The following is a 16,759-nucleotide window of genomic DNA, read 5'->3' as shown; positions in this document are numbered from 1 at the left end:
AGACACAAACCCCCTTTGTGCCAGATTAAGTAGAATATAAAAAACGAAAACAAATATTGCTACACATACGTCCTCATCCCAACGTGATAAGCCCTGTGGTCAACCCACGACCAAAAAAACCCCTCCCTACACCGTTGGTTGTTTGACCACGTCGGTCAATACCGTTGAAGGAGAGCTCAAGGCCAGTTCAACAATGTTGAATCCACGGCTGGCAAATCAAACTCAATGAGTGGTGTTCTTAACACAATGCACCAACTACCATACCACCCAGGAATGATCAAATAAAATGACTGTCCAAAAAAAAAGTTGAAAGTTGATTTGCATGCATGAAATGCTTTGCCATGTGATGTACTATTAATTTGTAGACGGTACACGTATTGTCAGGCTTCGTCCAGCATCGGTAACTAGTTTAGCGATAACCTGGTCTAGCGTTTAAAACACGTTAACGAAGCGCGCTCGTCAATATTAATTCCCGACAAGCGTAAAACGATTGGGGTTCCAAGGTCAACTGCCCAACAACCTCCACGCAACCACTTCCGCTCATACTAATCATCAGCTGCACTGCCCTCTTCTGACATCAAAGGACACCTCGAGTGAAGGCGGAGTTCGACCCTTTAAATGCATCACATTTCCAATGTTGACTATCTAGTGCGTATGCCTTTCAAAATTGTTTCTTTGTTTTCAAAGGCTAGGTGCACTGGGTGAAAATATTCGTTTTCTGGAGTAATGGTGAAATGCATGAATGCAACCAGATGTATTGTAATTCCAGAGTTAATTGAAATGTAGACTCAATTAGGAATTACATATAAAAATTGCTGCAGTTCAATAAAATCCTAATTGCATAACCAATATCTCTCCATGCTAAACACAATGTTTTTCACAATTACGTTCAGATTGCGATTGCAAGCACAATTCGAAACAGTTATGGATCACTTCGTGGGAGCAGCCTCTCAAAAACCTCAGATTTGATTGCTCTTATCCAATGCAACTTCGCACAAAGCAGTGTGGCAAATGGAACATTTAAATCCTCAGAGCTGAAACGTAACATGGCAGGTTTATTGTGCGGCTAATGGCTGGGTGAATAATATCACCCATCAACTTGTCATACTTGACAAGGTGGTGACCTGGAATCAAGCCGAGGATGTGATGTTTGCTCAGCGCTCCAATGGTATTAGTCCCCTGAAGCACAGCCACATTAGTAATGCTTTTCCCGAGGTCGTTTTAAGTTATGTATAAGAGGATTTTATGTCCAGCCTCATCCCACTTAATTTTCTTCGCAGCCAAGACTCTAATTTGCATGTTTCCCGATTCGTGGAAGACTGGCCTGTCAATGGTCAAGGCTGGTTATGGAATGTCAGCCAAAGGACAGAAACACACTCTGAGGATAGTCACCACCACTTGATCGAGATTAAATCACTTCATGTACCGCAGGGTAAGATGGTTTGTAACATTGCAAGACCATGGATGTTGAGAGACCTTCACCCAGCCGTGGTCAGTGTATTTCAGTACATTAAAAGAGACATTTCAGTCATATCACTCACATGGGCTTTATTCATAAGTCAAGACAAAACTGAATGTCAAAAACGGCTGGTAAAACATTGGACACATTTTTCAACATTATGGCATTTCACTGTTGACGATATAAAGTTAACTCCAGAAGTGACAGCATCTCTTTCAAAGTAGAACTCCAGTTGATCTTAACTGCCACTGAAAAAACACACAAACACACAACTCAAATATGCAGTTGGCACCCACAATCCAATAATTTTGAATGATTTAAGGTGAACACCTTGAAGCATGTGCCAAAGGATAGCCAGCACTCATCAACGTGGCTCACAAACTTATTCTTTTAAACATTTCTAAAATCATTATAACGTGTTTGCTAAACAAAATTTACACCAAGGAGTCTATCACATTAACACCCTCTTTCAACACTCAACTCATGAAAAATAATTCAGTGAGAAAGAAAAAAAAAAGTGACCGTGACAAGGTGTAACATATAACACCCAAGTAAATTGTGCAGTGCTATTAACACTTAAGTGTGATATGATAGAGTTCAAATGAAGGACATTTGGAAATTCTCCACTCCACTTACACAATGATGTTGTTGATGGGAATATGGATGAGTTTCACGAAGAAGCCGATGAAGCCCATTATGGCAAAGCCAATTGCCGTTGCTATTGCGATCTTCTGAAACTCTGCATTAACAACAGATGCAGCATTACACAAAGCCATTTACACATCAGCAGTCAGATGCAGAGGTTACACAGAGAAATACAACCTTCCCTTGAGCGTACTTTGTCTCAATAAATAATAAACACTTTTTCAGATTATTTTTTTATACTACAAAGTGATAGATTTATACAGAAGTTTTAAAACGTTTTATATCCAAAACATAAGCTTACCTTACCAAAGGTGTAATCATTAATTGCTCCAATAAGCCTCCTACTTACCCAACAAAAGTATTTACCATTAAAGAAATTCAGACAAATTTAGATGTTTAATAATTAGTTATTAACGGATAAGAGGACTTAAAATTTAAGTGCAATAATTAGCACTGAACATTTGTAATCAAGATAGTGCACTTAGGCTGAATTAAGGCGGAGCATTTGTATTTCCAAGTATTACCAGATTCAGTCTCATGTGCCCCTGCAATTAAGCCGAGTTTGGTTGTGCACGCATGCGGTCCAGCGATTTGGAGGCAAGGGTTTATAGATTGTGCATATTTTTAGAACTTCCGAAGCCACTGGGCTGTGAGCTGGCCTGGCGATTGCCGTACACCAGGCGGGTTCGTGAGCTTTGCTGCAGAGACCTCTTGAGTGTAATCCTCACATGCATGATTGAGTTTATGCGGTTACTCCAGTTTGCACTCGCATGGAAAACACTCTTAAAAATTGGCCAAATGCAAGACCCTCGAAAAATGTACATGTCAAAATGTACAGCCTTTTGTCAATTTACTGCTGGTCTCCCAACTCCGTGTCAGTCATGAGGTGTTTGCTGCATGTTGACCATTTTCGCACTGTGGGGTAGCACTTTCCCACTTGCCAGGCTCCAATGGACAAAGATTAATGTCGTATGACAATTCTCAGAGCTGGAATATAGTTAAGTTGCAAAATCTAGTATTGTTCCTGGGCTCAGACTATAACACTTTAGAACTCAGCTTAATAATGGGGCAATTGCCTGGATTTAAAGCAAGGGATCTTAGTGGTACTAGCTCAGTGCTGAGCCAACCAGTCACCTAAAATTGGCATGGTTTCAATCCTGGGCCACAACTATCACCCCAATATAAGCACACACACCTCCAATTAGCACGGTTGCCTACATACGGTGCGAAAGAAGTTCAGCATATATACGAAAAACCATAACAGCTGGAAGCTGTGCATCATCAGGATAATGAATGATGGGACACACACCCTTGCGGTCGGGCTTTGTGCAACGTTTCACGAGCCGGATGGAATCCTTGGCGAACTGCCTGCCTGGCTCCACGAATGTCATCACCTGGTCCATGATGGATTAGTCTTAACCTGGTAAGGGGAACAATAATGTCATCATCAGTCAAAATAAATCCACTGGTGGATAAAGGCCTCCCCCCAAGTTGGTCCCATGATGAAACAATCCACCCAGGACCTGAACAGAAGCCCATCTCATTCACTCCACGACTGTGGAAAATATCCTCTTTGGCTGCTTTCCCTCCTTTGGCTTCCACTCAGGAGTTCTCACCTGGTCCGTGATCACTTTGTATGCAAATATTCATCCATTAAATAAGATCAAAACTCACATGAAGGCCGCAGGGTGCGAATAAGTTACTTATTTTATTCGTTAAAGTCTGCTGAACGATTATTTTATGTATGCTCATGTTGGCACGACAGAGTACAAATGACATGAAATGTAAACTATACGGTTTAACTGCATCGTAAAAATACGCAACATAATCGTGTAACAGAAGTGACCGGAAATACATCACATTGGGGCAGAGGCGGGTAGCTAAATGTTAATGTCCAATCATCACTGACGCACCAGAAACCACGACACCACTCACACGCTGGACACGATTACACTTATACTTGACAAAATCTTTACTATTTAACCATCAAGTTTAAAGTTTGTTTCATATTTTTTCCAATCTTGGATGAATTTTATAATTTTCGATTTAAAGCTTTCGTGACTGCAGAGATTCATCTTCTTGGTTCTTTCGGTAAAGTCACGAAAGAACCAAGAAGATGCATTTTATAATGTAAGAGGTTTTCTTTGTTATAATTAAACAGTAAATGCATCCGCACAGTGAATCTACGCATGCCACGTGGCACATGAGCACGACGGGTGAATCGATTCTACGACTCCGTCGATGACTGAACGGCTACAGAATCGAGTGCAAAGGAATCGATTTTTTTCACAGGATTAATATTGCGTATTGTTGCACTCAAAGCCACGGACATGCATTCTACACACATCACACGAGACACAGGAGCGTCGATATTTGCACACTATTCAAGACCAGGAATACCAAATCGTTACATCAGGATAATGAATGATGGGACAGGAAGCTCGGTACAAACATTACCACTTCCGCCACCATTACCATGAACGTCATAATTTTCGTTATCGCAACCATCATCATCATCACCACCCCCAAGAACAACAAATACAACAAAAGCCCCACACGAATCCCAAATCCCATCGCCACCCCCCCGCCAGTACGACGATGGTTGAGATCCAACTCGGGGCTGTCTTCATTGATCAGCAACATCTCCTTCAGTCATGTTAACGACATGGCGATAATAAATTATCACAATGTTAATGATGGAGGTGATGATGATATAACAAAACCCGTGACGTACTGTTGAAGGCAATGACGGTGGGATCAGTGATTATGATGACCGCGTAGGGAGGGCGATGTTAACACCGTTATCGATGGGATCGATGACACTGATGTTGATCACGACGCCGGTGGGGATGGCGTTCATGATCGTAACGATGGGATGAAGATGTTAACAAGGTGAGTGGCCGAGACCGGCGCGTACCCTCGGGGTCCCCGTAATGACCCGAACCAAACACGAACTCCGTAAACCCTTCAACACGTACCGTGTACCACGTATACGGTCACATCCTTGGGCCTAACCCGAACCCTTAACCAACCCAAAGGGCTTAACTCGAACACAAAGGCTCTTTAGCCATGGCGCTAACGCTTGACCCAAGCCCCTGGCCTTGAGGAGGGCATCAGCGTGCGGGGTCCGCCGTAGCCGCCGTAGCGGCCTCACCTGGGCCGAGCTTCAAGTCCCTGCGTGTCTTCTTCTCACCGGGCCGCACTCGTGACGTGTGCTTACAAATGCCTCGCTGCGCATGCGCGAATGAGTCCACGCGACGCGGGACAAAGCACGCCCATCCGCGTTTAAGCCCCACCCCTCCACCCCTAAGCCCCACCCCTCCACCCTAAGTCCCACCCCTCCACCCCCAAGCCCCACCCCTAAGCCCCATCCCCTCCACCCCTAAGCCCCACCCCTCCACCCCTAAGCCCCACCCCTCCACCCCTAAGCCCCACCCCTCCACACCTAAGCCCCACCCCTCCACCTTTAAGCCCCACCCCTCCACACCTAAACCCCACCCCTCCACCCCTAAACCCCACCCCTCCAACCCTGAGCCCCGCCCCTCCACCCCTCGACCGCGACTTACGTAATTTCTCTTGACAATCTGCCACCATGCCCAAGCAGCCCAAGGCAATGTTTACAATTGAACAAATACATTTAGTTGTATGTCCAACTGGATGGCTTTACGTTTATTATACAATATATACAACAGTACTGCGATAGGTAAAGAGAACGTACAGTAATAATATTTTTTTTGTAACAAAAAATAAAGTCAAGCCCCATATATGCATGGCTTCATTAAGATATGAAACCTTGAAGTGCTAATACCCTATTTATATTTAAAAATAAGTTTTAAAACATCAGTATTAGTTTTCATGTCAACAGCCATTCTGAATTTGTATAATATCGGTGGCACTTTCAACTGTAAACCGCTTAATGTGAGGATTAATAGTTAATAAAATGCTACACATTTTGCCTTGGGAATATAACATAGTGGACTAGCATATTGTAAATCTTCCCATGAAGATGGGTTTGGCAGAGATGCTCACAGTCCCTGTGTCATGAATCCCCCCAATCAGCAGCATCTCCATTTTCCGAACAGTTCCACCTGTGAGATCTCCAACCTCACTTCCAAGGGCCGAAGTTCCCACACCTTTGCCGTCCCGGAGAGACAGGGTCTCACCGACTGTCTTTGGCGATTTGAGCTGCTTTTCACTGCCCAATGATATCCCTGAGCAGTGCACACTTATTCCATCTTCTTCTGATGTAGAGAGAGTACGTCGCATATTTTGGCAAGCAGTCGAGCATTTGGCACCTCTCGGATCCATCCGTTCACCATCGTTGATTTCGGATGAATCCCACTCTGGGGGGTAATAAAGAAAGGGATAACTGACAGATTTGGCTCTGCCATTACTCGGTAAGCAGTTTGTGGATTTCTTAACGTGTTGCCCTCCACACTCAGCCATGTCCACAAATGAAAAAGCTCCTGCCAGGTCCAACCACCCGTGCTCCCACACGCTCCCTGGATCGAAGGCCCGACACTCGTAACTCGTGGTAGAGATGTTCCAGGTTGAACCGTTGCCATTCGGATCTCGGTCGAGGAAAGACACCAGAGCATGCTGGGCCATGTTAGGAGGAAGCTCTTCATTCGGAGTTGTCCGCACCTTTCTCCAGGCACTCTGCTTGAAGCGGTAGAGCCATGCATCGCCCATGACACGGCTGTTGCTCTTACCACCAAAGAGGAAAAGCGCACTGCCGTCACATCCACCAATCATGCACATTGCGTGATGGTGCAGCTGGCCTGGATCAGACCTGGTGCATGATGCACCAACACACATAGACACGTGTACACGCACATGCATGGACTTAGGGATACAATTGCATAAAAAAGCATTAAACTCTTGATTCAGTAGTATAACATTATGAACAACATAATTTGTAAATTGTAAAATAACTGACTTTTAATACTTTTGGTGCAAAGTTCTGCATTGTAATGTCTGGACAATTACTGGTTGGATAATTTAATATTAGGAGGGAAGTGGGATTATCCAGAGAAGCCCAGGCATATAGGTAGCATTTATAAGTACACATGGTAAGCATGTAATGACACACTGCCAAGCAAGTTCATTTAACAATTTAAGATGACAATCCATTGTTTTTTTAATGGAGTTTTTACTGTCTTTTTTATATTGCTTTAATTTCACCTCTTTTTGTACTATTTTGTTTACTTTATTCTCATGAATGTTACATTGGTGTATAATTCCTGTATACGTCACGTATATATCATGAATGATTACCACACACATGATTCGATGCAAGTATTGTAAGCATGTAAGAACCCATTTAAATATTTTAATTGATTGCTTTGAAAAAACTATTCCTACGAAAATCTTGTTCACATATTTTAATATAACGCACTGAACATTCATTAACACATTTAGTGCGATGCATAAACACGGGTTTCGATTCACAGAGTCCACTGTACCTGGCCGTCAGCCTCATCCAGTACTCTGCAGTGAAGTCCCATGCCCAGAAGTCGTCAAGAACACGCAGGCGCTCGAGCCCGCCGTACACGAACATGCGGTCGCGCCAGCAGGTCGCCGAGTGGGCGCACCTCTGCCCAGGGCTGCCCCCATTGCCCTTCGCCTCTTCCGTTGAGCGGCATCGCCACACACGGCTCTCTGTGCCCACACGACCGATCATGCCCAGGCAGCCCTGTACATCTGAGTATCGCATGCCATGTTCCCACGGCCACTTGGAAGTGAGCTGACCCAATTTGCAAACAATTTGGAAAAGGGGTTAGTCTTGAGTTTCCACAGCAATCCAATACTGGGCCTCTTTTCCACTGGCACATCCGAGCCGAGCAAGCGTGGGTCCTTCACGGTACAGGCGATTGCCAGTGCCTATTGGCCATGCCGAGCCGAAACTAAACCATGATATGCTTGCCTCTCAAGACATTTAAATCTGGCTAAGGTCTGAGCACTTCGCGGGGCTGGGCTGATAATGCATTCATTTCATCTGGCGTCAGTCCAGTACACTTAAATATAGCATTACCACATCATCTACACGTGACTCGATGCGTTCGTGGCATACACTGTCAATGGCACGGCTTGGGAATCAACCTGGGCCCGGGTGCAGCACGACTCATTTGCACAGTAGGAAAAGTGTTATTGGCCCAAGCCAATTTAACAGGCCCAAAATCAGTCGTGAGGTCATGGGGTCAACACATGAGAGACATGTGGCCAATGCAAATATGTACCCCTGATGTTTACTTACACATAGGCACAATGCTTCACTTATTTTAACTAACGTTGTTTATGAACAGTATATCAGAATGCAAAATATTGTAATGTATAATCAAAATATTAAATAGAGATAATTTTTCCTCAGCTCTGGCTGGAAAACATGTTTAAGCCACGTTACGGTGACGTGAATGAATTCTGTAATGGAATGCACTGATGACAACCACAGCTATGTTGTCCGTGCAGTACTACTTCGCTAAATATAGATACAAGAGCATTGTATTTCATGTCGAGCAAGCACAACACTGTTTCTCTCAAGCCTCTTACCCAAGTCAAGTTCCCAGAACTCGCTTGTCGGCCCCATCATGTCACGGTGTCCACCGTAGACGTACATGCCTGCACGGTGAACCACCGCCGTGTGGTCACGCCGGTTCTGCGGGGCTGCCTAAATCACAAAGATAAAAGCCTCATACACTTTTGGGGCAAGTGCTCTTAGCTAGCACCTATGGATGGCCGGCACGGCATACGTTGGCGGTGGTGTGGCCAGGACGACTCGCGGCTTGTCGACAGGCCACACACGTACCAGTGTATACACCACACAGCCCTTGCAAATGCTCACACCAATAAATCAAGAGAGGCTGTTGCGCCTGTCCCGGTCTCATTGGCCCTGGGCATCACCTCCAGTTCGTGTTTCTTTTATTTGTCCCCACATTTGTCCAAAGTGCCTTAATGAATAAAAAAATTATATTTACTACATGACACCAAAATGTATAGTTTTATAATATATGCTTACACCCTAGCTACTGTGTATATCTGCGTTCTTTTTGAGACACAATGTTTATATCTTTTGTTAAGCTCTAGAATGTAAAGCATCTTGAGATGTTTTTATATTCGGTCAACAAAATGGAACATTCAAAGTCCACATCATTCCAGGTCCAATGATCCCATATTTTTGCATTCATACTACCCATTACATTTGTATTATAGTTCAACTGTAATGTAATGATATGCATTAGTGCTCATTCAAATATTTCAAACGCTTCAATTTGCCCCCAGGTAAGAAGTTCAACATACATATATACATAAAAAAGAGACACATTGTTGAAATGGCTTCTGACTTTGTTGTATGAAGAAGAAATGGTTGTTTGTTTGGTATACAACTAATACATTAAGAGTTCAGTGAAGTATGAATGCCTGCACTGGCCAAAAAAGAGACTGCATCGACTAGAGACTAACTACCCTTACCTGAGCTTTCAAGTCAGTTCCTTTAAATTCTTCCCAACAACACTCGTCTGCAGATATGAACACAACAAAACATATTTTGAGTACAATTCTCTAACATGAATGGCAATAACTGTAAAACTGTGATTTTCCCTTAATGTCAGTTGTGGCCCAAATGTTTATAATAGCAGAGACCCTCAGGCTTAGACAAATAATAGGCCTGCGGGATAGAGCTTCAAAATAAAATGGCACAAATGCAAGTAACTTTGGACAAATGTTTTCGTGAAATAAAATCTCTGCCCAAATGAGGTCATGTAAAGCGCTTTCTGAAAACATGGCCATGTGATCTGAGAGTGCCCTGAGATGGTGATGGTTATCACATATTCAGAAAATGCAGATTATACTGATTTTACATTTGTTTAAGAGATAAATGTATTCCAACTTACTGATGTTGTAGTCCCACAGAGGCGTATGGTCAGTATCGCATAGCAATCCACCAAACAGGTAAAGATGGCCCTGTAATTTAGAGAAAATCATTCATTATAGTCGTATAGCAATGCTCAGCATTTGTACAAGGTGGCAACATAAATGTAGTAAAGTAATACAAGGAGTGGGATTTATCTATTAATATAAATTCTGAGCCTCATGATGTATGAACTGTGTAAGATTCAATCTTTATAGATTCGTATGTTAATGTTTTGATTTACTTCCAAGCTGTTAAGCTGTATTCATTGCAATGTTGAAAGAAATATTTTTTTATTGATTAGGGACAATGTACTGAATAGTGAAGGGGCAATGTGCAATTGCATACGCAATTTCGATATACGCATGTTTATAAAAAATATTTCCCCAAAAAATAGTGAACCTCAGACCTCTTTTTCACAAGGCCCCAGCATTGGGATGTTTGTCCATTTCCATTTTAAGTAGTGTTTTATGTGGGAGAATACGTGAGTACTCACAAATTGCATATGCATCAAAAAAAATGTCTCAAAGGTCCACACAGATGGCTGACGAATCCATTTGTTGTACCGCCATCTGCTGGCTAACTCAAAGACCAATGGGTTTTGGAGTTTCAAAATCTCTCTGTTTCTCTGACCCTTGCCTCCAAAGCACTGAATTATAGGCATGCACCACCACAACCAAATCGAGTGCATCTGAGGCAAAATGTTATAAACACTGCATGACCTCTGCTTGCATTTGTGTGAAAAGACAAGCATTTTTGTTTTGCGATATAGTATTTCTCAGACGCAATGAGCCAAATTGGTAAACAAATTTCATCCGTATATATGACCATGTGGCTGTGCTGATACCTTACCTGTGCTGCCACCATAGTATGATCATGCAAAGCCGGTGCCGCAAATGCCTGCGTACGTTCATCTAGCCTCTTCCACGTGTTTTTACCTAGGTCAGTCGAGCCACACATGCCAAACATATTAACCACAACCATCATAAGCCTATGACTGCAGTTTCTGAATAGCGAAATATTATTTCAGAGGCAAAAGGTTATTCAATTCAATTAGAGTTGAAGTCCAATTTATCATGTTCCACAAGGGGAATTTTCTTTCATGGTTAGTGTCTGCTGTGCAAACCTGTTAAGAGTGTAGATGCAAATCAAGTGTACAGAATTATTTTCTAGGACTCCTGTCATCCGTACTGTGGGCAGCTGCTCCACAGCAAGACGTGGCATTCCTCCTCTTACTTTCCTCACATAGCTCAGTTTTGCAACTCCCTTCAGCTCTCCTCGCAATTTCATATAAGCCTTCTCAATTTAAGAAACCTGTCAGCTCTCAGTTACTACCCTTACTTTAGCCTGCATCTCAAAACGCAAAACAAACAGGGGGAGACAGTCACAGAGAACAGGATGAAAAATACCATTCAGAATCAACGACTACACACGTGCTCTGGATGCCTAGCAAGCATGATGTGTCTGCAGATGTTTTGGCGCTTTCCATTAAAGACCTAGAGCCTCTGCTTCAATCAATAATGTTTGGCCTCAATGCAGGTTTGGGACTCAAAAAATGTTTGTACTTTACCATTCCATAACATTTGACCCTTTGCTTTTAATGTCCACGTTTCAACTATTTCTACTCATCTAGCAATGCTTTTCGTCTGTCTCCAATCGGTGTTCTCCCATCCATTCTTCCTTCCAGTACTTGAGCAGACAGCCCTGTCCTCTCACAATGTGCCCAACGAAAATATCAAACAGTAATAGATACAGATGCAGCCCTGCATTTGCTTGCTCATGCCACGATTAGTGGAAAGGCCTCCACATGAAAGCTCTGTACATCCCTATCTGACCTATTCTATCCTGCTGGCCGGACATTTTGGAAAAGGTGTGAGTACCCACACTTTACCCAACTGCATGCAACCTTCTAATCGACGAACTGTAGTGTACTGGGTGGACAGAGGTGGGGGGGGGGGAATTTGGAAATTTGCACTCTTGTTTCAACTGCGGTGCCAAAACGGCAACATGTGGATTGCAAGGCCAGTGTGCCAACCATTACACCACAGTAGCATCATGCCTATTTGTCCACATTTATCCTTCCACATTTCAGTGTTATACTTCTGTGCTCACTAGGTATTTTCCCATAGGTACAGCCTTCCTTCCACAAGTTGCTATTGTTGCTACCCTTGTCCTCTTAAAATACTACTGGACATCTGTGAAACTATTGGACATCTGTGAAAAAGAGCTGTATAGCTCATCGGATTCCTCCAGTATGAACAGAGATTCTGATTCCGAAATACAGTACCTCCCACGTTTTGGATTGGAACAATAAGGCTTTCCTTGAGCAAATGCGGTCACGACAACAGCACAAATACCTGGCTCGTACTGCCAGAGGTCTGCGAGTGAGTGGCGCGCATCCCTGCCCCCGTGCACGTAGAGTAGGCCCTTCCAGGTGGTGCACGCATGTTTGCTGCGATGAGTGGGTAGCCCCGTGTCCCCTTCTGCAGGGCCCACCACCTCCCAGCACAGGGAAGTTGGCGTCCCAGGCTCCTGCAGCATGGTTCCCAAGGCCGCCACCACCACTAAACGCGGACCTAGAGATTGGTTAAGATGCACAAACTTCAGTGAGATCAAAAGTTTGCTTTTTAAGGGAGACACCCAGTAAGCATGCAACGTTGGCAACGTTAGACAAACGTTTTCCGAACATTCCATGTTTACTAAGCTTGGACCTATGTAAATCATTTAAACGGTTAAAGCATCTGAATAAGTTAACTGATCATTGTGAAATTGAACATTTAACAAATAAGAATAAATGATTAATAGACATTTCAAGAATTCAGTGTGAAATGTAAAAGTATAACATTTTCGATTAACATAAATTTTAGTGTGAATATACTTTAAAAGCAACACGCCAATGTGCCGATCACATTTTTAATCTGTCTACGAACGTCTACAACATCAAGCATCAGACACATGGGCATTGACAACGAAAATGGAACAAGTTGAAAAGTGTGCAACAGAAGCATGGAGAGGTGCATTTATTTGAATCATATTACAGTACTGAACACCGAGAGACAAAAAGGGGAACACATGGATCAGATCGCATATGGGGCCGTCCATAAATGACGTCACGCGATTTTGGACGATTTTTGACCCCCCCCCCCCTCGTCACACGGCGTGACAAAAAGTCAGACCCCCCCCTCAAATATGACGTCACAAAGCTCTGCCCCCCCCCAAAAAATAAAACATGCTTCAAATCGCTTTAAACTATTGTCATTGTAGTGCGTATTTAATGTGGCGCTGCACTCTGATGTTGTAGGAAAAAACATTTATTAAAAAGTCTATTTAATTAAGGAGAATGTGTTGTCTACATTTATTTAAAGTTGCGCATTTTTATGTGACGTCACATTTCTCAAACACCCCCCCCCGTCACAAATGTCTGACCCCCCCCCCCAGGTGCGTGACGTCATTTATGGACGGCCCCTATACTATATGGTACAAGGGACACCGAGGATCAAAAGAGCCTTTGCGTTTTAAAACCTTTCTATCAATTATTACCCAAAGCGTGATTACGGTAGTCTGGGAAGGCATGGGGAGGGTCTTAATCATTCAGCAGTGGATCGATAGTTCCGTTTGTTGTCCTTCCCCCGCACACCTCCGATTAGCACGGTTGGAGAAGTACGGTGCGAAATAAGGTCAACATTCAGGACATACATAAAAGGCCGTTTAACTTACTTGGATAAAGTGATTCGATCACTTATCGGGAGAGGCCGCCTCTCCTTATAGATGTGACTACGGGTAGATCGTAAACAAACCACAAAACAAATAGATTACTAAATAACAGAGTTGCGTAAAGCGGTAACTGTTTATTCCTCGGCTGTCACCCAGCCGAGAAACAAACACGATACCGTACGATATCGTATCATCACGTATGCACATGCAAGGTGGCCAGGGCATGGCAATAACGAACAGCGATGGATTGTTGAATCGATCTGTGCGGGTGCGTGAGCGTTACCTCCTCGTACGATTTCTCTGGATGCTGCTCAATCATCAGCTGTGGGCAGTCTCTCACCAATGGATGTGTCCAAACATCCCTCTTGAAAACGAATCTTGAAGAATCGGTGAACAAATAAGCAAATTACATGTACTGTATTATCACTATTACATAACCTACACAACTGCATTCTGCCCACACCTTACTACCACAGTCTTCTATGGTAATACATTATTCAGTATACCTGAGTCAAACATACTTTCCATACCTGTCAAAAACATGAGGTTTACCCGCATTCTTGTACAGGGAAATAGAGTTTTCATGGCCATACGGCGCACAGCCGTTTCAATAGGGGCAAAAAAACGTTTTTTTTGTCAATTTGTTTATGTTTCTCCCTTGTGATGTGACTTCATAGGATGAACTTTGAGATTTCTAAGGGCACGGGGTGACAAATAAGGTCTTAATTGGTCTGTAATGAGGTAGGGCACTGATAAGGGGTTGACAGATTTGTATTATACAACAACCCTGCCATCACCACCACACGCAAGAGTCGCTTTGCTCCCCTCTCGAGTTTGAGTCAAAGTTGGAAGCAATCGTCAAAAACCCCGCAGATAAGAGCATCGAGATGACACACACACACAACATTCACAGAGCTAGAAGCAGACACACCGGCTAAGCGTACCCAGTAACAATCATCATCATCATCACAACATTTTTGTCTTCTTAGTTCTTTCGGTAAAGTCACGTGACTTTACCGAAAGAACCAAGAAGATGAATCCCTGCAGTCACGAAAGCTTTAAATCGAAATTTAACATTTTTGTCAATACACTTGCCGAATTAATGAAGGGCCCCCCACGCAGGTTTGACCATACTTCACCTCGCTGGTCACCGCGGGTTGTGTTGACTGAGACAGCTAACGTCACCGGGGAATTCACAGATGTCGATCGCGACCGACGTTCTTGTTCGACGTGGTCGGGAAGAAGCCCCCCACCCCAACCACCCCTGAAATCGCGCAGCAGCTCGAGTTGACGGCGTCTAAGTGCGCTAACCGCTGCGCCACCCATCACTACCAGAGCGCCCCCCCACCTCTCACCCCATCATCTCCACTGCTTCTGTGTTAGGGCTGAACGTAACACAACAACAACCCCCCACCACCACCCCCATTAAACTTTGACAGACTGTTATAGCGGGCACCCATGAAGGCCGGCACAGCACACGAGCGGGCGGTGGGTGGCCAAGCCACCACGCCCGGCTGCGTTTGTCTCCCTCGAGTGTCGATGTGTTGCTTACACACCAAGCCCAGTCGATCTGCGTGTGTGTGTGTAGAGGGGGGGGGGGCGCCTGAGACTTGGTGCGGGTGCAATCGAACTCGAATCGCCTGGGTTCGTGGTGGTGGTGTTGGGAGTGGGGGGCGGGGGCGCGCCCTAACCGCTGCGCCACCGCTCCCCACGGCACAAGCGATGACACTCGTCGTGTTTACCTCGAGTTGAAGTGGAGAGGGGGGGCAGCAGGCAGCAGCAGGAAGCAGCAGGATGGAGGCCGCCCTGCTGCTCCCTCCCTCTGCTCCTCTGCGTCGTCGGCGTCGTCGTCCGCTCTAGGATCCCGCTCGAGAACGACGACGACGACAATGCCGCCGCCGCTCTGACGGCCACCAGAGGGCGCCATCGTGGACACTCGTCGAGGGCAAAATTTTGACTCGAAACTTTCATGGCAGCAGGAATTTACATTGTTGGTAGGAACCTCCTGGTTACACCAGCCCACAGGGGATTGTTGTGTCCGTCAGTCGTGCCGGGAGGGGCTGGGGGGGGAGGGGCAGAGTGGGGAGGGGCTGGGTGGGGAGGGTGGGGAGGGAGGGGCTGGGTGTGGAGGGGAGGGTGGGGAGGGGCTGGATGGGGTGGGTGAGGAGGGTGGGGAGGGGCTGGGTGGGGAGGGAGGGGCTGGGTGGGGCTGGGTGTGGAGGGGAGGGTGGGGAGGGGCCGGATGAGGTGGGTGGGGAGGGTGGGGAGGGGCTGGGTGGGGAGGGTGGGGCTGGGTGGGGCTGGGTGGGGAGGGGCTGGTCACCCCGTGGTGCCCTTATAAAACTCAACGTTTAACCTACTCACGCCGGCTAGTGCCCGCCCTCACAGTCGGGCATATTTGCGGAATACACCACGCCGCCGTTGACCCTGGCCATTGACCGAGCAACCCAACGTTCCTACCAGCTCCCTCTGCAGGAATGTGTTTAACTTGGTTCTTTCGGTAAAGTCACGGAGATAGAAAATAAATGATAAATAGATTTGTAGAATATTATTTGAATTTCTATTTTATTTTTATTAGAAAATATAATAAAAAATAGATTAAAAATAGATTACAAATTATTATTTTAATCTCTATTTTATTTTTATTTTCTATCTACGTGACCTATATCTTTTTATTTTCATCGAGGACACAAGCGCAGAGAGGAGATTCCCCCGGGGTCTCGCAGTGATTTAGGCGACAGCCACATTTGTGGAGAAAGGAACGAAACAGGAGGAGGATTTCTCCACGCATCTGGCTGTCGCCTGATGCAGCTCGTTTCAATTACTGGCGAAACGTCGTGCTCAGATTGTAAATGTTTGTGGCTTTGCTCTCCAACACACCGGTGTGCTGTACTAATACCGAATTGGCCACGTTCTGTTTAATTGGCTGTGTCGGGTGGTGTTGGGTTTAACGACACATTGATATATTTACGCGATCTAACCCAAAAAAAATTATACATTGTACTTTACATTATTGTATGGTTAGTGATGTAGCT

At 44.8% G+C, this 16,759-nt stretch overlaps 2 protein-coding genes across 3 annotated transcripts; both read right to left on the bottom strand.

Moving 5' to 3' along the window:
* Positions 1–1,533: 1,533 nt before the first annotated feature.
* Positions 1,534–5,387, bottom strand: SEC61G (SEC61 translocon subunit gamma). Its single transcript, XM_078870164.1, has 4 exons — positions 5,259–5,387; positions 3,414–3,524; positions 2,096–2,198; positions 1,534–1,707 (listed from the first exon to the last, which is right to left on the bottom strand). The coding sequence occupies exons 2-4, from the start codon at positions 3,505–3,507 to the stop codon at positions 1,698–1,700; spliced, it is 207 nt and encodes a 68-aa protein (XP_078726290.1). The 5' UTR covers positions 3,508–3,524; positions 5,259–5,387; the 3' UTR covers positions 1,534–1,697.
* A 385-nt stretch (positions 5,388–5,772) lies between these two features.
* Positions 5,773–15,674, bottom strand: LOC144943029 (leucine-zipper-like transcriptional regulator 1 homolog). 2 transcript variants are annotated; one of them, XM_078870179.1, is made up of 10 exons: positions 15,467–15,674; positions 14,008–14,101; positions 13,728–13,784; positions 12,368–12,586; positions 10,863–10,948; positions 9,994–10,063; positions 9,572–9,618; positions 8,654–8,771; positions 7,570–7,765; positions 5,773–6,896 (listed from the first exon to the last, which is right to left on the bottom strand). In XM_078870179.1, the coding sequence occupies exons 4-10, from the start codon at positions 12,549–12,551 to the stop codon at positions 6,083–6,085; spliced, it is 1,515 nt and encodes a 504-aa protein (XP_078726305.1). In that variant the 5' UTR covers positions 12,552–12,586; positions 13,728–13,784; positions 14,008–14,101; positions 15,467–15,674; the 3' UTR covers positions 5,773–6,082. The 2 variants fall into 2 exon arrangements, with proteins under 2 accessions (XP_078726305.1, XP_078726316.1); XM_078870190.1 differs by lacking the exons at positions 9,572–9,618; positions 13,728–13,784; positions 14,008–14,101; positions 15,467–15,674 and having other exon boundaries at positions 12,368–12,501.
* Positions 15,675–16,759: the final 1,085 nt, after the last annotated feature.

This window comes from Lampetra fluviatilis, chromosome 2 (genome assembly GCF_964198595.1).
Source record: "Lampetra fluviatilis chromosome 2, kcLamFluv1.1, whole genome shotgun sequence".
NCBI lineage: Eukaryota > Metazoa > Chordata > Hyperoartia > Petromyzontiformes > Petromyzontidae > Lampetra > Lampetra fluviatilis.
The sequence above is the reverse complement of the archived record's forward strand: the minus strand, read 5'-3'. Positions and strand labels throughout refer to the sequence as shown.